This window comes from Mastomys coucha, unplaced genomic scaffold, assembly GCF_008632895.1.
Source record: "Mastomys coucha isolate ucsf_1 unplaced genomic scaffold, UCSF_Mcou_1 pScaffold15, whole genome shotgun sequence".
Lineage (NCBI taxonomy): Eukaryota > Metazoa > Chordata > Mammalia > Rodentia > Muridae > Mastomys > Mastomys coucha.
In genome coordinates, this window is record NW_022196897.1 from 20,655,634 (window position 1) to 20,677,255 (window position 21,622).

General features: G+C 51.5%; 4 protein-coding genes across 7 annotated transcripts in view; 2 read left to right on the top strand and 2 right to left on the bottom strand.

Annotated features, from left to right (window-relative positions):
• Nucleotides 1–140, top strand: part of Tor2a (torsin family 2 member A) — a 4,599-nt gene extending 4,459 nt beyond the window's left edge. The window contains exon 6 of the mRNA XM_031373189.1: nt 125–140. Within this exon, the coding sequence (XP_031229049.1) occupies nt 125–140 (16 nt within the window). The remainder of the gene's footprint in view (nt 1–124) is intronic.
• Nucleotides 33–13,152, bottom strand: Ttc16 (tetratricopeptide repeat domain 16). Of its 4 annotated transcripts, XM_031369868.1 has the most exons (17): nt 13,066–13,152; nt 12,407–12,541; nt 11,982–12,130; nt 11,550–11,597; nt 10,849–11,012; nt 10,471–10,561; nt 10,160–10,303; nt 8,303–8,403; nt 8,079–8,208; nt 6,193–6,407; nt 5,239–5,483; nt 4,987–5,128; nt 3,724–3,889; nt 3,292–3,434; nt 3,006–3,129; nt 1,873–1,948; nt 33–973 (listed from the first exon to the last, which is right to left on the bottom strand). In XM_031369868.1, exons 3-17 carry the CDS (start codon nt 11,997–11,999, stop codon nt 189–191), a joined length of 2,592 nt encoding a protein of 863 aa, XP_031225728.1. In that variant the 5' UTR covers nt 12,000–12,130; nt 12,407–12,541; nt 13,066–13,152; the 3' UTR covers nt 33–188. The 4 variants fall into 4 exon arrangements, with proteins under 4 accessions (XP_031225728.1, XP_031225729.1, XP_031225731.1 ...); XM_031369869.1 differs by lacking the exons at nt 11,550–11,597; nt 12,407–12,541; nt 13,066–13,152 and having other exon boundaries at nt 11,982–12,350; XM_031369871.1 differs by lacking the exons at nt 10,849–11,012; nt 11,550–11,597; nt 12,407–12,541; nt 13,066–13,152 and having other exon boundaries at nt 11,982–12,349.
• Nucleotides 12,411–14,232, top strand: Ptrh1 (peptidyl-tRNA hydrolase 1 homolog). The gene is made up of 5 exons (XM_031369875.1): nt 12,411–12,544; nt 12,937–13,156; nt 13,340–13,439; nt 13,611–13,656; nt 13,755–14,232. The coding sequence occupies exons 1-5, from the start codon at nt 12,437–12,439 to the stop codon at nt 13,935–13,937; spliced, it is 657 nt and encodes a 218-aa protein (XP_031225735.1). The 5' UTR covers nt 12,411–12,436; the 3' UTR covers nt 13,938–14,232.
• Nucleotides 14,020–21,359, bottom strand: Cfap157 (cilia and flagella associated protein 157). The gene is made up of 9 exons (XM_031369874.1): nt 21,154–21,359; nt 17,685–17,956; nt 16,961–17,114; nt 16,380–16,647; nt 15,953–16,083; nt 15,634–15,784; nt 14,761–14,927; nt 14,448–14,646; nt 14,020–14,203 (listed from the first exon to the last, which is right to left on the bottom strand). Exons 1-9 carry the CDS (start codon nt 21,321–21,323, stop codon nt 14,132–14,134), a joined length of 1,584 nt encoding a protein of 527 aa, XP_031225734.1. The 5' UTR covers nt 21,324–21,359; the 3' UTR covers nt 14,020–14,131.
• Between the last annotated feature and the right edge of the window lie 263 nt (nt 21,360–21,622).

A 21,622-nucleotide genomic window follows, 5' to 3' on the forward strand; every position in this document is an offset into this window, starting at 1 on the left:
GCAGATGGAGGAAGAACAGGAGAAAGAAAAGATTCTTTTCAAACCTCCAAAGAGAAAAGAACAGAGATAATAAACTTAGCCATGGTATTAGAACATTGACCAACGTTTCTTACTGTCCTGGGAGGAGGCAACTTTGCTGAAATCTGTTCAATGAAGGGAGAGCTTCATTGGCCCTTTGAGGGCGTGGTCTAATGGGCAGGGGTGAGTCTATCTCTGTCTCCTTGGACTTCCTGAGTTAAAAGGTTAGTCAGTTCCATGAAGCTTTCGCTATGATTGCTGAGGTTGGTTGATGTGCTCTCACTGAAGGTGGAGCTGTCATCAGCCTTGCTGGGGAAGGTGGGGCTGTCGTCAGCCTTGCTGGGGAAGGTGGAGCTGTCGTCAGCCTTGCTGGGGAAGGTGGAGCTGTCATCAGCCTTGCTGGGGAAGGTGGAGCTGTCATCAGCCTTGCTGGGTCCTGGAGTCTGGCCTGGGGCCTCGTTGGTACTGATGGTTGTACCACTGTCACTGTGGGTCTTGCTGGAAATATTTAGTTTCTGGCTGCTGCTCTGGGCCTTGTGTTTCCAGCCCTGGGCTCGAACAGCCTTAGCTCTTCTGATTCTCTCCTTTAGGCTCAGGGTAGACCTGGACTTGGTTGGCCTTGGGCCCTCAGGGGCTTCTGTTGTGTTGGTGCTCTGGCTGGGACCCTTGGGAGCCCCTGTCTTTCTGGGCTTTGGCTTTGGGCCTTGGGTGGCCTTTGTCTTTTTGATGGAGCTTCTTTGGCCATAGGCAGGTGTGATCTCATTGAAGTTCTTGGTTAGGTACTCTGTGACCACCTGGACAACCTTGGTGCCCCGGCTCAGTTCCTGGCTCGTCCTGTGTTCTGAGGACCCAGGCTTTGGCAGTGTAGACTCAGAGGATTCTATAGCTGTGTGGGAAGAGCTCTTATACTCCTGACTGGTGGACATCTCTGGCCCCGATGTGCTGATGCTCACAACTGGAAGAGTGTGTCAAGAGCAGCCATTGACTCTGGGCAGCTCCAGGAAGACAGAGCTTCCAGGCAGCCTCCAACCCACAACTCCCACTGGGCCCACCTTCTCTATGTGTCTGGGCTGTGGGGTGTCTGAACAGCACTAACCCAGTCTGCCCTCTCTCTGGGCTCTCCCCAGCCATGTTCTCCCACAGGCCTCTGAACTATGTCCCAATCCATCTTACATGCAGCTGATTCCAACTCTCCCTTCAGCTCATGAAGCCTACCCTGACCCCTCTAAAGGTCTAATCACACTCTGCCCTCTAAGCCCCACTCGCATTTGCCCTGCTGGCTGCTCCCTCCCACTCCCCCCAGCTGACTTAGCATTCACTTCCTGGGGCCAGGACTGAGTCAGTCACCATCACCAGTGGTTGGTACAGGCCTGCCTCAGAGCATGTGGGCCACCACAGTTTGGGGGAGATAACCAAATGAAAGTAAGGGGACTACTACTGGTCCCCTGCACCAAGGAACACTGGGAACAGCCTTCTCTGTCGATGTCACCCCACACCAGGGGGCGCTAGGGGGCAGCCTTCTTGCTTTGCCCTTTCATCCTCTCTTGGCTGGTAATAGCATAATTGGGAGTCAAAACCTGTTGGATATGCATAAGCTGTATGGCTTAGTTCAGGGACATACTGAGGAGCAGAGAGAAACAACAGGCCTTGGAAGGAGAGGCAAAAATAATAACAACCGGGAAGGGCCTGAGGGTGACTGGTCCCAGCCCTGTACTGGCCACCATCCCACTAAGTCCCCACCACATCCCTTGTGAGGTTGGGAAAAAGCTATCCAGGGCAGAACCTAAGGACATGCTCAGTACTTAGCTTCTCTGTTGCTTTCTGCTAGGCTTAGCAGGAACGGCAAAGACTTACTGCTGAAGACGGAACCTGAGGAGGTCTGGTCCACGTAGCTGTCTGTCAGGGATGTCCTCCTGCGAGAGGTCTTTACCTATATAGCAAGAGTCAGGCTGGGGAGCTGCAGGTTGGTAGACCCCTGCACCCACACCCATGTATTTATAAGGTCACAGGATAGTCTAGATATTTTTTTTTTCTAAGACAGGGTTTCTCGCTGGGCGGTGGTGGCACACGCCTTTAATCCCAGTGCTTGGGAGGCAGAGGCAGGGGGATTTCTGAGTTTGAGGCCAGGCTGGTCTACAGAGTGAGTTCCAGGACAGCCAAGGCTATACAGAGAAACCCTATCTCCAAAAACCAAAAAAAAAAAAAGACTTGTGCACTTAAAAAAATGGGTGTGGTGGCTCATACCCGTAGCTCCATTTTAGGAGGCTAAGATTTGACCTGCTGTCAGTTTAAAGCTACATAAGATCTAGGTCAGCTGAGTTACATAGCAAGACACTGGCTCAAAAACAAACAGGTTCGTGTGTGTGTGTGTGTGTGTGTGTGTGTGTGTGTGTGTGTGTATGTGTGTGTGTGTGTGTGTGTGTGTGTGATGTTGCACGCCTTTAATCCTAGCTCTAGGGATGTAGAGGCAGGCAGATTTTTGTGAGTTTGAAGCCAGCTTTGTCTATATAGTGAATTCCAGGCAAGCTAGGGCTATGTAGTGAGGCCCTGTCTGGAAAAGCAATACTGACAGTGAAGATGGATATGTAGGTCAGGCACCTGCTGTGCAAGCTTGAGCACCTGAGTTGGAATTCCCAGCATGTATACACAACCTGGAGTAGAGGAAGTGGAGACAGGAGGTTTCTGAGGCTGCCTTAGTCTCAATAAGGTGGAAAATGGTAGGAAGGAAGGACACCCAACATCCTCCTGTGACCTCCACATGGGCATGTGTCCTGCACAGACAACACACATACAGCACAAGCCACCCACTCTGCCCCCCACAGTGTATTTTCTGTGGTAGACAATGGAAAGACTATAGGGCCAAGGCAAGTGTCCCAAGCAGAGTATGATCACGCATCACAGGAGTACCCTTACTTCTGGGCCTCCATCTCAGATGAGGATAGGTCAGGCTCACACTAGACTCCAGGAGCCTCAGGCCTTCCACTCACCTTTTTGACCTCTGCCACCTGCGGAGCCTGGAAAATAGTCACTTCCTCTTCAGGGATCCCAAGAAGTTCCTGCTTCCAGGACTTCACCAGGGCTTGGGCTTTCCGGCGTTCCATTAACCGCTTCCTATCGAGTTATGGTCCCAGGGCCCATTATCAGTCTCTGGAATCTGAACTGCTGTCCCCAGAGACCAGGCAGGGCAAGCCCTACAAAACAGCTGTACCAGAGTTCTAAGTCCCACCAGGTCCTACCCCTGGCCAGAAGTCCCTATTCCACATACAAGCTTACACTACAATGCTTTGAGGGTAGATGTTCTTCGGCCCATTTTCTATCATCCGACTTAGCTCGAGCTTGGCCACTTCGGCCACTTGGCTCTTAAGCACGTTCTCCACAGTCATGCCAGGAAAGAGGGTATTCATCATTCCAGTCATCTGCCAGGAGAAGAGCAGAAGGTTAGTGCCACCTTGACCTTGGATGAACAGAGGAGGCCTCTGTACACTTCCTAAACCAGGGCCTTTTAACCCAGAAGGAGCAGAGCATGAGAAATGGACAGTTCCCCAGTGGGGAGCCAGACAGAACAGGGACTATAGAGCCTGTCTGAGTCTCACTGCACCCGAGGGCAGGAGGAGGAAGGTAACATTAGTGAGTGGGGGTAGCAGCTCAATGTCACCAGTCTTTCAGGGACAGGATAAGAGCCTGTCTGGCTCAGCAGGAGCCCACCTTTGGATAGTTGGGATTCAGAAGCAGCACAGTAGCAACATCCTGGCGGGCCCCCATAGTGTTCTGCAGGAACTGTCGGCACTTGGCCCGGTGCAGGTAGTACTGGGGTTTCTGAGGGTTGTGCCTTATGGCCTCCGAGAAGTGCTCCTCTGCTGTCTGGAACTGCCTGAAGGACATGCCCAAGGCTGCCATGAACTGCCAGGAAAGATGGCAGCTGCAGGCACCAAGGAGTTGAAGAAAAACTAGAGGCTTCTGCTTCTGGCCCACTCTTCTCGCCCATGTCTGTCACTTCTTGATGGACCTGACAGTTGTGTACTATAACTTTGGTGTACTCTAATTTCTTCGTTTTATTCATTTTATTTAAATTTTTTGAGACAGAGTCTCCCTATATAGCCCTGACTTTACTGGAACTCAATATGAAGACCAGGCTGGCCTTGAACTCTTTTGTTTTGTTTTGTTTTTCGAGACAGGGTTTCTCTGTATAACCCTGGCTGTCCTGGAACTCACTCTGTAGTACAGGCTGGCTGAACTCAGAAATCCACCTGCCTCTGCCTCCCAAGTGCTGGGATTAAAGGTGTGTGCCACCACTGCCCAGCGGCCTTGAACTCTTAAAGATCCACCTGCTTCTGCCTTCCAAATAACATGGGCCACTACACTGGGCCCTAACATTTTAAAACTGTGTATGGCTGTTTTGCCTGCATGAATGTTTGTGCACCATTTGCATGCTTAATCACTTGGAACTGGGATAGCAGAAGACTGAGTTGCCATGTGGGTGCTGGCCAGGCAGTGGTGGCGCATACCTTTACCCCAGCACTTGGGAGGCAGAGGCAGGAGGATTTCTGAGTTCAAGGCCAGTCTGGTCCTAAGAGTGAGTTCCAGGACAGCCAGGGCTACACAGAGAAACCCTGTCTTGAAAACAAAACAAAAACCAAAAAACCACAACAACAACAAAAAACCAAACCAAAAAACCATGTGGGTGCTGAAAACCAACCTAAGTTGTAGAGGAATCTTTAGAGGGAGGCTAGTTGGGAGGGTAGGTAGGCCTTGAAAATAATATTCTGAATCAGACATGATTGAATATTTAATTTTTTCATTAAAAAGCTTAATTTACTAAAAATAGTCAAATTTCTTTTTTGTGGTGAAGATGTGAATAAATTCTCTGTCCAAAAGACAACTCTAGCTTCTGGTGGACCCGTTCCCAGCCAGCACTGCCCTTAGCCATGCCTTCCCGCCACACCCTTCTCCCGCCTGCCTGTGGTGCACCTGTGTTGCTGCTGGCAGAAGCCCAGCTTTTCCTGCAGCACACCCATGCGCAAGTTGGCTCCTTCATCCAGCGGGCTCAGGGACAGCGCTTGCTTGTAGTCTGCCTCCGCGAAGACCAGGTTGCCCATCTGGAAGAAGCAATCTAGGACCCGAGGGTGAAGTTTGAGTGCATCCCCAACACCTGGAGCATAGCTGGGGACCAGCCTGGACTCCTCAGGCTGTTAGCAAGGGCTTGACCGCCACCCAGCTCACCCCCACGGTTGATGTACAAGCCCTTCTCGTTCTGCTCGTCTCTGATAGCCTTGTTCAGCAGCAGCACACCCTCCTGATAGGCGCCATGGGTGTAGCAGTGCACAGCAAAGTCGTTGTAAGTCAGCAGCAGCTGGCGCTGGGCCTGCTTTACTAGGCTGTCCTGGGTGTCAGTCACCATGTCCATTGCCTTTAGGAAGTCTTCCACAGCTGGGTCAAATTGCTGGAGCCGTCTGCGCAAGGTACCCCTATTGTGGTGGACAGGGCAGGTAGCAGGAGGGGACACAAGGGCTAAAGCATCCCATTTGGCTAGAAGGCTGCTGCCCACCCTGGACCTTCTGACCCCATGGCCTTTGACTGTATTCATACATTCTGCCTCAAACTCTAGGTGTGTCCTCCTCTGGGGCTGGCCCGAGATTGCTACTCGGATAGCCTATTAGTCGTCTGGATTCGTTATTTCTCAAGGACAGTGCTCTAGTTGGAAGCCGTATACTACCAGCGTCTGTGTTCAGTATAACTTCATGTACTTAGGCTATAGTAATTTTATGGGTTTCTGGGAATTGAACTCAGGCTGTCAGGTTTGTTCAGCAAGCTACTTTCCCCACTGAGCCATCCATCACATGCTCCTGTACAGGTCTTTGTGTAGACACACTTTAGCTGACTATCTAGATGAGAAAATCCAGGGTTAGGGAGATTGAATGGCACCAAATCCTTGGAGGGCCAGATACAATCTCTAGTCTCAGGTCCTCCCAACATGAGCTACTCAGGAGGCCTGGCTGGAGTCCTAAGATTCCCAGGCTACCATGGAGACCACCTCTATGGTGCCATGACCCTAGTTGAAAGCAGGGAAAAGTTATTAGAGGTTAGAGAGAGAAACTGAAGCCTGGGAAGGGTCAGAGACTCTCCTGAGACCACGAAGCAGGTCTGCAGCAGGTCCAGCCCCTCTGTACCCAGTACCGGAAGAGAAAGAAGTTGGGATCCAAGGGATTGTTCTCAATGGCACAGCTGATGCACTTCAGTGCACGGTGCAGCTTGCCCTGCACGGCCAGGATGCTGGCATCTTGGAGAGACTGCTTGGCCTGGTCCACCATCTTCTGGAGCAGCCCTTTGGCCTGTGCATGGAAGGGATCTAGGAGCAAGGCGCTTCGAAGGTCCTGATAGCAGAGCTTGGCCTGCAGGAGGGGAGGGGTGGCACAGTCCCAGTCAGGGTTAGAGGAAGGCAGGCCTCTAGGAAACAAGCTACTGCCACCACACCATCCCTCCTGTGTCCCCAGCACTATTGTTCTACATTTCTGGCCTCTTGAGTGAGGCAGTCCCCAGCTTTCCCATCAGTAGCTCCTTGCCAGACATAACTTCAGTGAGGCAGGTCAGCCGTGGTGATTTGTGTTGATTTTATCTTCTAGGAGGAGTCCCATGGCCTAATCCTCTCCTGCATCCTTTCTCCACTCCCTGCCCTTTACACGTACCACAGCAGTTGTGACCAAGGGCTGACTGAGGTCTGGGTGTGAGCAAATGCCTTTCACCAGTGTGCAGGTTAGCCTGGTCAAACATCTTAGCAAGCAACTCACTGCCCCATGGGTAACTGGTTGGAGGGTAACCTGGGAGAACTGGGGAGTGGCTGGGGTGGGCTTGGGCTGGAGAACTGACTGGCTGGCCTTGGTCGTGTCACCTCTGGGCCGTTTTACTGTTCACCTTCCTTCAAGGGTTCCTGGAGGTCTTGGGGATGAACCTGGGTAAAGGTCTAGGTTCAGAACAGCTCTTCACACAAGTGGAGGCCGAGCAATAAATATGAAGAATAATCTCTTGCCTTTGAAGGGGACTTCCACTGAGTCACTTGTGTGGCACTACAGCCCAGCCTCTGGCTAGAACCTGCCTGGCCACCCTTTGTTAGCCACTCCCCATCCTGGCCTGGTAGAATGAAATGAACCTACCCTTCTCCCTCTCCTCCTCTCTGGCTCCTCCTCATCTTGTCGGTATCCCTACCCCACCCCATTTACCTAGAATGCAGCACACTGTTCAGGAGCCACTGCCCTTCCCTTCCCTCAGGGCTTTGGACACACTTCCGTATCCCCCTCACCCCTTCCTCTTGCACTCTGCCTCCTCCCAGGACCTGTCTGTCCAACTGACCAACTCCAAAGCAGCTAGGAACATCCCCTAGAGGTCAAAGTCATTGTCCCAGAGAGCACTCTACTGTGAAGACAGTTCGCTTCTTCCTTAAGGCCCCTCCTTTCTGCATACATTCTCTTCACCCTACTCCATGACCCTGTACCCCTTGCCCCCCAGGCTGTGCCCGTGTTCTCTGATCCCATGCTCAGGAGGGGAGGGGCTTTAGAACTTGCCCACTGTGCAGGAATGAAAGGAAGATGGAATGCTGGGCGTGGTAGTGCACACTTTTGATCCCAGCAGAGGCAAGTGGATCTGTGAGTTCTAGGACAGGCAGCCAAGGCCACACAGAGAAACAAAAACAAAACAAAACAAAACAAAAGAACCACCCCCAAAACCCACCACCACTAACAACAACCTAAAACAGAACAACAAGGAAGGAAGGAAGGAAGGAAGGAAGGAAGGAAGGAAGGATGTTAGGAAGGAAGGAAGGAAGCGAGAAAGAAAGGCAAGAGGAGGAAACACTTCAGCTAACGTTTGCGGTGCCCTGGATGCCACAGCTGAGGGCTGGGAACGCGGCTCAGCTTCCTACCACAAAGCCAGGGCCGAGAAGTGAAAGGTGGTCCTTAGGTACTATGTGGAGAGCTGGCTTTGCCTCCTTCATCATCTTGGGACACAGGGTCGGGAGTAGGGAGTGCAGCTCTTCAGGGCACATGCCCGAACGACCCACTGTGCATTACCTTCTGGAAGAAGTTGTAGAGCCGAGCCCGGAGGATGTACATATCAGCGCTGGCCCTGCCCTGCTTCACCTCCCTAGTGATGAGGGCAAGGCAGTCGTGATACCGCTTGAGGGCCAGCAGGCAGGCCATGCTGGGGGAAGAGAGCAGAGGGCACTCAGCCTGGAGCTGAAAGAGGCTGCTGTTGGGGCGTGCAGGCGGGAGAGGGCGAGGTGTGAGGCACTCACCATCGGTAACTGAAGGAAGCGTTTTGGGGCTGGAGGTCAGAGGCTTGAAGGAAGACACAGAGGGCCTCCTGGAAGTCACACAGCTCATACAGGCACTGGCCCTGAGGAGACACACCTGTCAGCTCTGCTCAGAACTCCAGCTCTGCTGACCTCCACAGGTGGCAGAGGACAGGGAAAGAGACTTGGACAGAGACAGAGACTTCAAGAGACAGAGATGGAAAGAGATGCAGAGCTGAGCAGAGAGATACCAAGAAACACGGAGGAATACAGCAACATAGAGATTCCAGACAGAATGGGGCAGCAGGTGGGAGCAGCGGGGCTCTGGCCAAAGGTCTAGAATTCACAAGCATTCCCTGTTTCAGATGAAGGAACTAAGGCTCAGAGAGGTGAAGTGACTCCCCAAAGGTCACACAAAAAGTGAGCTAGCAGGACACAGGCCCTCAGTAGTTCCATCAGTTATTTGAATGCCTTGAGGACTTGTCTGGTATATTTGTCTTATTTTTCACAATGTAACTCATACTGGTCAGGAAGTATGCAACCCAGGCAGACCTTGAACTCATGATAATCTTCCTGCCTCAATTTCTGGAGGGCTGAGTGTGCAAGCCTGAGCTACCTTATCTGGCCCAGTGTTTCTTTTTTATTACATGTGATTCTGTGATGAGTGGGGGCAGGCATATGCCACAGCACATGTGTGAAAGTCATAGATAACTTGTGGCAGTCTGTTTTCTTTCCACTGTGTAGATCTCAGCTAGCACACTTAGGTAGTCAGGCTTAAGAGGTAGATTTTTTTTTTTTTTCTTCTGAGATAGGTTTTTCTCTGTGTAGCCCTGGCTGTCCTAGAATTCACTCTGTGGACCAGGCTGGCCTTGAACTCAGAAATCTGCCTGCCTCTGCCTCCCAAGTGCTGGGATTAAAGGCGTGTGCCACCACTGCCCAGCCAAAACAGGTACTCATATCTGCTCAGCCATGTCACTGGCCACCAATGCTTTTTTGTAAGAACTGAGTGATTTGGTGTTTTGCAGTATTGATGCTTAGTATACTAGGCAAATGGTCTACCACGGTTACACCCAACTCTGCTTCTATCCAATATCTGACTTTCAAAAGAACTTTCAAAAGACATGGATGGTGGTGAGATGACTCAGTGGGTACAGGCACTTTGTCATAAGGCCTGTTGATGTCCAGGGCCCACCCATGTGGTACAAGGAGACATCTGACTTCTGCGAATTGTCTTCTGACCTCCCTATACACACAGATGCATACATACACACATGTACAAGTAAATGTAAAAATAAATGTTAAGCAATTAAAATTCCACTTAGTACCAGGGACAGTACTCAGAGCCCTCTGTGTACCATGCTAGCATCCTAGCACTGAGCCACATCCCCACTGACCTACCCAAATCAAATTTAAAATTTAGTTCAATCATACTTGCCACATTGTAAGGGCTCAGCATTTCCATGTGGCCAGTGGTGACCCTATTGGATAGTGTGAAGTAGGTCAGAATCTTACTGCAGAAGTTCTATTTAGACACCACCAGCTAAGTTAATAAATCAGTGATGGGGGCAGCAGGTATGGACAGACACACAGACTAGGAGTCCTTAAGAATTCAGATCCTGCTGGGTCATGGTGGTGCATGCCTTTAATCCCAGCACTTGGGAGGCAGAGGCAGGCAGATTTCTGAGTTCAAGGCCAGCCTGGTCTACAGAGTGAGTTCCAGGACAGTCAGGGCTACACAGAGAAACCCTGTCTCGAAAAAACCAAAACCAAAAAAAAAAAAAAAAAAAAAAATTCCGATCCTATCCCAGAAGGCTCCCTGTAGGTGGAGGGCAAGCCAGTAGAACTCCTCTGTGGAGGCACCTGTAGGTACAGCACAAATGCCAGCCGATCCAGGTATTTGTCATTCCCTGGATCATAGGAGTAGGCTCTGCGGAGGTTCTGGAGGGCAGAGGAGAAGTCACAGAGTTGGATGAAGGCCTCAGCACGGAATACATAGAAGTCTACCTAAAGGCAAAGAGACCATGGCTGTTATTTCCTCTCCAACATCTTCCCCTCCAGGTGGCTCCAGAATCTTATAGTCCTGGGAGGAAGGCTTAGCAGGTTTGACAGTGACAGAAGGGGAGACTTATGCCAGCCAGCTGCTTCCAGGACCACTCTCATTCTCCCCTTACCAGTTTGGGGTCCAGGTGGAGGGCACGGGAGAAGAACAGCACAGCCATCTCCCAGTCTTCTTGTAGTAGGCACTGATGGCCTTGGTTATAGCTGTGGGGACAGGACAGTACAGGCAGTGGACCAGCCCAGGACCTTCTCAGGGCTAAGATGGGCTATACAGGAGGGAGGGTTAAGGTAAAGAGGCTGCAAAAGTAATCAGAGCTCCACAGAGGCCAGGCTGACCTTCCTGGAGCTCCTCCAGGGCATCAGCCTCTTATCTGTCTACCCTCGCTGTACACTGGAGCCCAGAGAGGGATAGCAGCCAGCTTGTGGCTGAACCCAGTGTTAATGGTTGTGTGGAGCAGGAACCTGAGGCTGGGGACAAAGAAGTCACTCACTACTCTCTGACTTTGGCCGGCACGCTTGACCCTGCTTTTGGTTTTTTAGTATCTTCCATAGCATAGAACACATGGCTGGTCCCAAAGATGCGTCTCAGGATCTTCTCTGGGGCTTCAGGAACCTTTAGCTTTGGAGTTTTCTGTGAATGGCCATTGTCTGGCTCCTGGAACCGAACCAGGGGCAATAAGCTCAGAAGGCCTCAGGGAGGACGTGACATCACTTCTACACTTCCCTCAGGAAGTCTGCCTACTGGAGGAGGTGTGAAGAAGCCTCCTGGTAGAAGGCACACCTAGACTGAGGCTCAACAGTCTCCTGGTGCTCCAACATTTCTCTAGCCCAGCCTCTCTCCCTGTCCTGTAGCCAAGGTCCAGGAGATGAACGTCCTTGTGGCCACTGCATCCTCTGCTCTCCTCCTGGGCTTGGCCTGCCCTCACCTTGTGCTCTAGCTGCCCATTGTTCTCAGCACTCTAGCTCAGACCCTGCTGCACAAGATTCCTTGTGTCTTCCTCCCTGGGACTCTCACACCCAGCAGGCCACAATGAGCAAGCACTTCACCTGACTTCTTCCCAGGGCTTCTCATTTCTGTGTGGTCACCCTTCCCATAGCCACCAGAATTGGCAACCTATGTCTCATCAGTCCTTAAGTTTTGTGTTTCACTCCTCAAAATCTCTCCACTTGGGCTAGGCATGGTGGTGCATACCTTTACTATCCCCGTTCTAGAGGTAGAGGTAGATGGAGGTCTCTGAGTCTATAAAACAAACAAACAAACGAACAAAACCCCAAAAACTGTTAAAACAACAACAACCTCCAGGCAGTGGTGGTGCACACCTTTAATCCCAGCACGTGGGAGGCAGAGGTAGGCGGATTTCTTAGTTCGAGGCCAGCCTGGTCTACAAAGTGAGTTCCAGGACACCCAGGGCGACACAGAGAAACCCTGTCTCAAAAAAAAAAAAAAAAAAAAAAAAATTCTCTCTGCCCTCACCTTTAGGACTGGGAGGCCAGTCACCCTTCTCCCCTCTCACAAATGATGAACTCTCTCACCCAAGCTTCCCTAAAGGGCTTGACTGGCTCTTCCTCAAGCCCCTCTTGAGGCCCTGCCCTCTGCCTCGGCTTTCCCCCTTTCAGCCCTCACCTTGCTCTTGTCTGTCATGGCCAGGTTTCTAGGCTGACTTCTGGGCTAAGCAAACTCCGTGGTTCCCTGCCTCCGTTGTTGCTAGGCACCAGCTCCAAGATGCCCATAGGCCCCGCCCATCTGGCCACGCCTCCGAGAGTCACTAGAAACTTAGCAGGGCAAGCCAAGGCCTAAGTCAAGGAAAGAACCTATGGGCAGCGCACGCCGACGCGGGCCAGGGTAGAAACATAACGAGGTACCAGCCCTTGAGCAAAGGCCGAGCCAAGGCTAGGCATACAGGGTGACGCGGCGCGGAGGAATGCACACTGACACTCGCCGGGGCTCGCGACCCGCCCACTTCCGCCCCGCACAGCCGTGACGGATGCCGAACCAGGCCTGGATTGGGCGTCGCTGGACATGTGGTGATGCTATTGGCTTGGGGGTACCTGACGTCAGGGGGCGGGTCCTGGCCGTGAATGGGGGTCGGCGCGTCGAAGTCCGGCCTTTCTCGCCCAGGGATGAGGCGGAGTTGGTTCTTGAGCCGGCAGGTTTCCGAGTCTCGGTTCCCCGGGAAGCGGTGGCTGGTGAGTGAGGCGTGGGTGACTACACAGGGGCGCGGGCTTGGCTCCGCAGCTTCGGTTACATCTAAGTGTGCGCGTTATGTGCTTGTCCAGTGTGGCTGTCAGAGGGCAACTTGGGAGAGGGTTCTCTCTACCATGTGGGTTCTGGGAATCGAACCTAGGTTGTCAGGCAAGTACCCTTACCTTCAGAACCATCTTTCTGGGATACTTGTCTCTTTTTCTACTTAGTTAAATAGGTGAAATATTAACCGGCTCCAAACTTTAAGTTTTGCTCTTGCACCAAGGAGCGGCATCCTCCGGCTGGTGGAGCCTCCAGGAGTTCCCAGACCCTTAAGCGCTCCTTCCCAACACTGTTGTTTCTCTCTGTTTCCTGGTCAATGTTTTGTTGCCCACAGGTGGCTGGCCTGGGGAACCCCGGAATGCCCGGCACCCGGCACAGTGTGGGCATGGCGGTGCTGGGACAAATAGCTCAGCGACTGGGAGTGGCGGAGAATTGGGCTCGTGACTCGCGCTGCGCTGCTGACCTCGCCCTGGCCCCGCTCGGGGATGCCCAGCTGGTACTGCTCCGGCCACGGCGCCTCATGAACTTTAACGGGCGCAGCGTAGCCCGAGCTGGTGAGTTGTGGGTTTCATGGATAAGAGGACACGGGAACCAGAGAGAGGGTTCAATTGTGACAAGTGCCTGGTGAGCCCCAATTATCACAGTGAGGGCTTGGGGAAGCCTGTTTACATATGGGGGTTGTTGTGATCCCTCTGAGCAGATGTGCAGTAACTAGGGTGTTGTTTCCGTGTGCCAAGCGGAGTTGTTTGGGCTGACTGCAGAGGAGATATACCTGGTGCATGATGAACTGGACAAGCCCTTGGGAAAGCTGACTCTGAAGCTGGGGGGCAGCGCAAGGTGAGGCTCTCATATGCATAGGCTTGGCTAGGGATGCTGGCCTCTGTTGGGATGAAGTAAGGTTGTTGAGGCTATGTCTATAGGCTGGGGTGCTCTGAAGGAGGCCTGGGCAAGGGAATGGAGAAGGGCACTGCCTCAGAAAGTACTAACTGCTCTTCATATCCCCTCAAGGGGCCATAATGGAGTCCGTTCCTGCATTAGCTGTCTGAACTCCAATGTGAGTCTACCCTTCTGCCCTGCCCGGGGTGGGGGTGGCCAGCATTGGGTTCCCATTGTATCTTACCACTGCACCCTCATTCCCCTGGCACCCTACAGGCAATGCCCAGGCTGCTGGTGGGCATCGGGCGCCCCACACACCCTAATATGGTGGAGAACCATGTTCTGGGCTGCTTCTCCCCGGAGGAGCGGGAGCTACTGTCCCCATTGATGGATCGGGCCACTGACTTGCTCCTGGACCACATCCGTGCTCGAAGCCAGGGACCATTGTCAGGCCTCTAATACCAGTGGATGGATCTACCTGTTTGACTGCCTGCCGGTGCCCTAAAGCCCAGACAGGGCCACAGAACTGCAATGACACATGTGGTCCCCAATGTTTATGTAACTTCTCTGGGTTTCCCCAGGCCACTTGCAGATTCAAGGAGGGACTGTGACCACACCAGTCTATTTCTACAGCGGCTTGGTCTCTCCATGCACTATTTGCGGTGTAGGAAATGTCTAGGAAGGGTAAACTTTTTGAACCTTTTGAGAGCTCCAGATGGGTAGACCTGCAAGATTAAAAGATACGGACTTGAAATCAGAAGCTTCCTGTGGGGGCTGGGGGCCAGTGGGTAGGGACAGAGGGTCTGGCAAACCCTCTTCCTAAGGGATCATGGGTATTATGCTTTAGCCATTTTATAGGTGGGGAGGATCAAAGAGATTCCATCATACCCCTGAGGCCACCCAACTATAGCCTGGCAGAACCAGGGACAGCTGTCAGCTTGCTGTGCCTAGGGTCCCTGGCACCCCTACCTCATTAGTGTTCTGTAACTGGCAGATCCCCATTCGGGTGACATAGGAGAGGGGCCTGAGATCCTGGGGTTTGGGTGGGATGCGGACCCGACGACATCGAGGCACGAGCCCAAGATCCCCTGGCTGGTAGGTTGTGATGGTTGAGAGCTGCTGCAGCAGAGCAGCAGCCCCTGACTTAGATGTCTGGGTGATGAGTCGGCTGTGGAGAGGGACCCAGGGTCATCCTCTCCATCCTCATAAGAGGAGGCTGAGGTTCAGAAAAAATATTGGAGAGCCAGGGTCTGTTGAGGCCCCCACAGGGCTGTGTGCTCACCTCTCTTTGGGTGGTTCCTTGGGCTGCTTGTCCTGGTGGGAACCCATGTCCGGCTGTGTTTTCAAAACCACACCTGAGCTGAGCAAAATCAGTAGTTGCTGCAGCATCTCTTTGCGCTGCAGCTGGAATACCACGTCGAAGTCACCATCCTCGGCATCTGTCCGCATCTGTTGGTTTGACATGAGGTGGGTTAAGTCACCACGGGGGCCCAGATAGCCACCTGCCTCCATGTAGGATTCTCCAGGGCCAGTGCCCGCTTTCTCAGTGCCCCTGGTTTGTGGTGGGACACAAGTTATCAGGCTGGGAAGACTGAGGCTTGGAGCTCTCCAGAGTCCTCTCTTTGGAAGTTTGAAAAGAATCTTTTCTTTCTCTTGTTCTTCCTCCATCTGCCACTGCCTCCCAGGGAGTAAAGGTGTTCACCGCCACACCCTTTTATTTTATTTTTTTTTATAAATTTTTAAAGACTTATTTATTTATTATATGTAAGTACACTGTTGCTATCTTCAGACATTCCAGAAGAGGGAGTCAGATCTCATTATGGGTGGTTGTGAGCCACCATGTGGTTGCTGGGATTTGAACTCAGGACCTTCAGAAGAGCAGCCAGTGCTCTTAACCTCTGAGCCATCTCACCAGCCCCACACCCTTTTATTTTATATTTGCCCAGGGTGGCCTTGAACTCATCCTGTAGCTCCAGTCAGGTCTTGAGTTTGAATTTGGAATCCTCCTGCTTCTGCCTCCCCAGTCCCTGCTGTGATTAGACCCAGCTCGTTTAGATCCAGAATGAGAAAAGGAGTCTAGCCCTGAGCCTCTCTGGAAAGAGGCCGCCTACGCTTTGCCCTGGTGGCCTCAAGGTATTTCTTACTGCTTGCTTACCTGCACAATGTCCTGTAGCAGGGAGGTGGCCTGGGTCAGGACTGTTTTAAGGTTTGCCCGAATTTTCTGTTCCTTGGTCAGCTCCTCCTGTAGCCGATGTGCCTCTGTCTGCTGCTCCTTCAGCTGTGCTTCCAGCTGCTCTTTCTCGCTTCTAGGCCGGGACAAGACAGCACACCGCTTGCCCACCTTCCGCCAGGTACCACCCTGTGCAGCCTATCTAAATCCAGGCTTCAACTTGTCTGCCAGTCCAAACCCCGAGGCTCTAGGCAAAGGCATTCCCAAGCCGACTTCCACCTGCTTCCACCCATCTCCCACTCACCTCAGCGTCTGGTTGTCCTTCTGCAGATTCTGGATGTTCTGCTCCAGTTGGGACAGCAGGAGGCGCAGTTCCTCTGCCTCCTCTGTGCCCTTTTTCTGTTGGCGGCACTTCTCCGTCAGCATAAGGATAATCTGCAGCAGTGGGCAGGTGTCATAGACCCATCGTGGGACCCCAGCCCATCCCTAGCTCCCTTTTGAAGATACAACTTAGGACTTGCTCCCACGTACAGACAGGCCAACACCACCTCTGGACAACAGCTAGGGAGGAGGTGGGCTCCACTCAGTTATGGGGCAAGCAGACTCCAGAGCTAGTACCAGCATCCCAATGAGGAAAGCCTGGGACCTCACTGCAAACTATCCCCACTCATGACTTGGCTTTAGCATAGGGTCTACCCTCATTTCACGCGAGGAGGGCATGGTGGTCATACCTTCTGATGCCCTAGGTTCTTTCTGACCATGATCTCTTGGGTGTTCTCCAGCATCTCCAGCTGTTGGCACAGCTTGTCCTTGGTGCCCTTGAGCTGCTCATTCTCCTGCAGCAGCTGCACACCTTGCTGGGACACCTTGGTCAGCTGCAGATTCACGTTGTTGTTCTCTAGGATGGCCCGTCTGGTCGTCTCCCACATCTGGTTGGTGGCCACCTTTCGGAACTCAGTGGCCACCAGGTTCACACGCTGGATGATCTCTTTCCTTAGCCTTGCCAGGAGGGTGGAGTTGGGAGTCAAGTAGGACTCTGAGGGGGGCGGGGCCCAGACTGCCCAGAGTCCCCAAAGAAACTCCAGGCCTTTGGGATTCGGACCATTGCAACATTCTTAACTATTAAATAAACACCATAACAAGAAGTGACAAGAGGGCAGGGAGTGTTCAGTGCCAGCCTGGGCACTTTGATCCCCACCCCCATAAGTCCCAGTTAGGGTTCTGGGGGACAGAGGCTGTGGAATCCATTCTAGAAAGCTGAAGGAGATCTGAGGAGTGCTGGCTGTCCCCAGCAGGCCCCCAGCCTGCCCACCTGTCCTTGTCCAGCACAGACTTTTTCTCCAGGTTGTACACGTAGTCCTTGTACTCGCCCTCCTGCTTCCGAAGCTGCTCCTCCAGTGCCATGTACTTCTCGGTGAGCTCCTCCTTCTGCAGCCGGAATTCTTCCAGGGAGCTCAGCTTGACCCCTGCCCATCAGGCCACAAGGCTGGTGAGAGGCTGCTGCTGAGAGCCTCGACTCACACCCCTCTGAGGTCTCAACTTTGAGGGCTTACCTTACCACCTTCCCCAACAGGGCAGGTCTGCACGTGCCATGGCTGGCCCTGCACATCCACTGTGTTTCTCTGGAGTGCCTTACTACACACTCTAATCTCAGCAAACCTTGTTCAGATCCTCCTCAAGAAGTCCCCTTTGAAACCACCCCACCTAAGAGTGACCATGAGGTCAGCCACTGACCCTGGGCAGTCAAGTCTCAACCTCCCCTTTCAGATGGGTGGCATTAGATAGAGTCATCCATCATTTTGAAGCATTTCCTCATCTATGAACTGGGGAAGGGAGAGTACTTCTGGCCTTGGGAGTGCGTGGACAATTAAGTGTTTGAAGTGGTATACAGCTGTTATTACCCAAGGTAGCTGTGGTATCTATCCCCAGTTCCCAGGTGAGGCCCTGCCACAGCCAGTGACAGCTGTGGATTTGGGCCTTGTGGCCTTTAGTGGTAGATTCACACAGGTATGCTGATGGGTTCCCAGCCCCCTCACCAAGGGCGATGTTCTCAGTGGTAAGCTGGTCCTTGGTTTCCTGGAATTCATGGCGCACCTGGGCGAGCTGAGCCTCGAAAGCATCCTTCTCCATCTCCTTGGCCACCTGTAGGGTCTGCAGCTGGTCATTGAGGTCTGTGATCTCATCCACCCTCTGGTTCAGTGTGCGCTTGAGGAAGGCCACAATCTCCTTTTTGTTGTTGGCCAGCTGCTCGAACTCCTGTCGGAACAGCTTCTCCTGCACAGCCAGTTCATCCCATTTCCGTTGATACCTGGGGTAGGGCAGGGCAGAGAGGCAGGGTCAAGCCAGGGCCTGCTCTCCCAGACCCTTCTTCCATAAAGGGCCATCTGCAGTTTCCCATAGTCTGTATCTCCCATATGTGTCACACCTGGAAGCCTTAACCTCAGCATTTAGACTGTCTTTCTGTTTTAAAGGTGTGTGTGTAAGTAAACCTGAGGTCATTCTTAAGCATAACAATCTGACTAGGCTAGGTAGCTGGTGAACTCCAGAGAGTCCCTCCTATCAAGGTCAGGGTTAAAGGACACAGGACACTGTGTCCTTTTTTCAAGGATCTGAGATCTAAACTCTAGCCTTCCTACTTGCTTGACGTCTCCCTAGCCAGCATTTTATATTTCTTCTTAAATTTTTGTTGTTTTGAGACAGTCACTATATAGTTCTGGCTATCTTAGAACTCACTGTGTAGACCAAGCTGCCCTCCCCACCCCCCCGCACCACTGACTCTGCCTCCTGAGTGTTGGGATGGAAAATGTGAACCTGAGTGGTCACCTCATTCAGATATGAGTCCCATGGGGACTGAGTCTATACTGTGCTCACAGTGGTAATGTGTTCACACCTGTTTCCGGTGTACATTTGCTGTGACCTCCAGTAACACAGACAAGGAAACGGAGGCTCAGCAAGATGAAGAAACTAGAAACTGGTAAGACCAGAACTTGAACCCAGGCAATCAGACCTGGAAGCTGAGGCTCTTACCCACAATGCCTGTCTCTACTGTCAGCCTTCTCAACTGGCCAAGCCATTGGCACCCCTACCTCTGCATCTCAGGATCTAACAGTTGGGAAAACATTAAATACTCAGTAACTATGTATTAAATGTGTTTTTCCTGATACATATCATCTGGTGTCTTAGGTCAAGGGACATTTTTGTTACTTATATTTAGTTAGTTAGTTAGTTAGTTATTGGAGACAGGGTTTCTCCGTGTAGTACTGGCTGTCCTGGAACTCACTCTATAGACCAGGCTGACCTCTAACTCACAGAGATCCACCTGCCTCTGCCTTTCAACTGAGTGCTGGGATTAAAGGCATGCACCGCCACGCCTGGCTTTTATTGTCTATTGGTGTTAGTAGTATTTTGGTTTTGACACTTGTAAGTTCTTTTAAAGATTTCATTATATTTTATGTATGTGAGTACACCGTCTCTGTCTTCAGACACACCAGAAGAGGGCAGCAGATCATCATCCCATTACAGATGGTTGTAAGCCACTGTGTGTTTGCTGGGAACTGGACTCAGGACCTAGAAGAGCAATCAGTGCTCTTAACTGCTGAGCCACCTCTGCAGCCCTCATTTTAAGAGTGCCATAGTTACTGGTTTCAAGCAGGATAACCGAAGCATTTGGAGAGTTGCTTTATTTGTAAGGATTTATTCATAAGTCTTTTGAATGAGTAGTGTGTACAAGGCATTTCAGGGCATGGGTGCCTTTGTGGGGAGAGGAAGCAGCCTGCCATAAGAGGAGTCAAAGGTCAGGCCTGGGATCCTGCTGCCTCTTCCTGGGTGATTTCCCCAGTGCTCTGTGTGCCTTTCTTGTGTGAATGGTGTAAAGCAGAGACTCATGGGCCTGCTCAGCTACACACCTGCTCAGCGCCAGCTGTGGTTTTCCTCAGCATCAGTCATATGACCTGCCACTGCCTTGTCTTTTGTTTATATATTTATTACAGATGTGTGACATTCAAGTGTATATGCATATTCACATGTGTATGGAGGCCAGAGGTTGACATTTGTTGAGACCCCCCCCCAATGACATGTAAAGATGTAGGTGCTCTGGTAATTATACCCATTTTATAGATAAGGAAATAGAGGCTCTCCACCTTATATATTGAAGCAGAGTCTCCTGCTTGAACCCAGAGCTCACAAGTTCATCAGTCTAGCTAGCTAGTCTGCTCTAGAGCAGTGGTTCTTAACCTTTCTAACACTATTCTTTAATATGTACAGTTTCTCATGTCATGGTGGTCCCCAACCATACAATTACTCTCACTGCCTCTTCATAACTGTAATTCTGCTACTGCTATGAATTGTGAATATCTATTCTGATGGTCTTAGGGGTCAAGGCCCACAAAGTGAGAAGCACTGCTTCAGGGGGACCTTTTATTTCCACATCCCATGTACTGGGACCACAAGTGGGCACCACACCTACCCATTTGTATGAGTGTTGGGGATCCAAATTCTGGTCCTCACGTTTGAGTGGCAGGTGTCTTAGCCACTGGGCCATCTCCCCAGCCACTTACTTACCTTTTTAAGTGTTACACTTTGTGACTGGGGCAGGTGCTTCCAGTCAGCCAGTTAGCTTTATGTCACTTGTTCTTTTGAGACTTGTTCTTTTAAGGGCTTACCCTATAGTCCAGGCTAAGTTCTGAGACTGTAGGCATGTGCCACCACACCCTGGTTAGAAACTATATTCTTATAAACATTTTTGTTGTATCTGATTTATTGATGATGTGTGTGCATGCATGCATATGGGTTGTGTGCACAGTGGAGGTCAGAGGACAGCCAGCGGGACTTGCTTCTATCCCTCTACCATGTGAGTCTTGGTGATGAGGGACTAGTGCCACTGAGCCATCTCACCAGCCCTAAAACTAGTATTAAAGTAGGAAATATAATAAGCAAATAGTATCTCTGAATGCTAAGAGGGACCCTTCCCTGTTATCTGTCACAAGGGAACCCAGCCCTAAGAGGGAGTGGCACAGGTAGGAAAATCCCCTTCCCACTTAGGGACCTATAGTGATTCACACTTATCATCTCAGCACTTGGGAGGCTGAGGCAGCTAGATCAACTAGCCTGGGCTAAAGAGTACTATCTTGCTTCTAAAACAAAACAAATACTTAGGGAAACAAACCCAGCCTGGGGAAATAAGACAGGGTCTTGGCATAAGGAAAGAGGGAACGAGGTGTCCTCCTGGGTCAATTTATTCCACTAGTTAAACTACATTTTCTAATGTTTACAGTCCTGTCCTGTTGGGGTGGGCTAGGGTGGGGTGGGGTGTTACTTGGGATTTAGAAGTGTGCTCCCCCAGCTCTGGAATCCATTTACTCTCTCAGCACTTGCAGGGTTACCTGGTTACTTGAAGAAAATGAGGCAGAGAAGGATAGAGCCTGGCCAGAGCCCAGATCTAAGACCCTTATCTGAACCCCTATGCATCTGGCCTCCGCAGCACTAGCTTCCCTGGTGGCCACCCACCGTGCCAGCCTGTCCTCCAGGTCTTGGATCTGTTTGTGGTAGAATTTCTTCAAATCCTCCACCATGGCCAACTCTGGGGTCTTGGACCCACTGGTATCCTTCCTGCCCCCTATCTTCTTCTTGCCCAGCATCTCTTTGCCTCCTTTGTTTGGCTTCTTTTTTGGAGCCATGGCTGATGGCAACCACTGTTTGAAGTTCCCTTTAAGAAGCCAGGTAGTTGCTAAGGAAGTTGTTTCCATACATAGCAACAGTGAGGCTGGGTTTTAAAGGGGTACTGTCCTCTTCCTGGCAGGGATCCTGTCTGGCCTAGGCCTAGCTTTTCAGAGCAGGATACTAAACACTTGAGTACAAGTTTGGGTTCCAGGAAGGCCTTTCCTTCCCTCAACTGGAAATAAATTAGTCATCAAGGACCATAACCTGTCACTTTGGGTGTTTGGGACAATCAGAAACAATCACTTGAGCCCCCAGG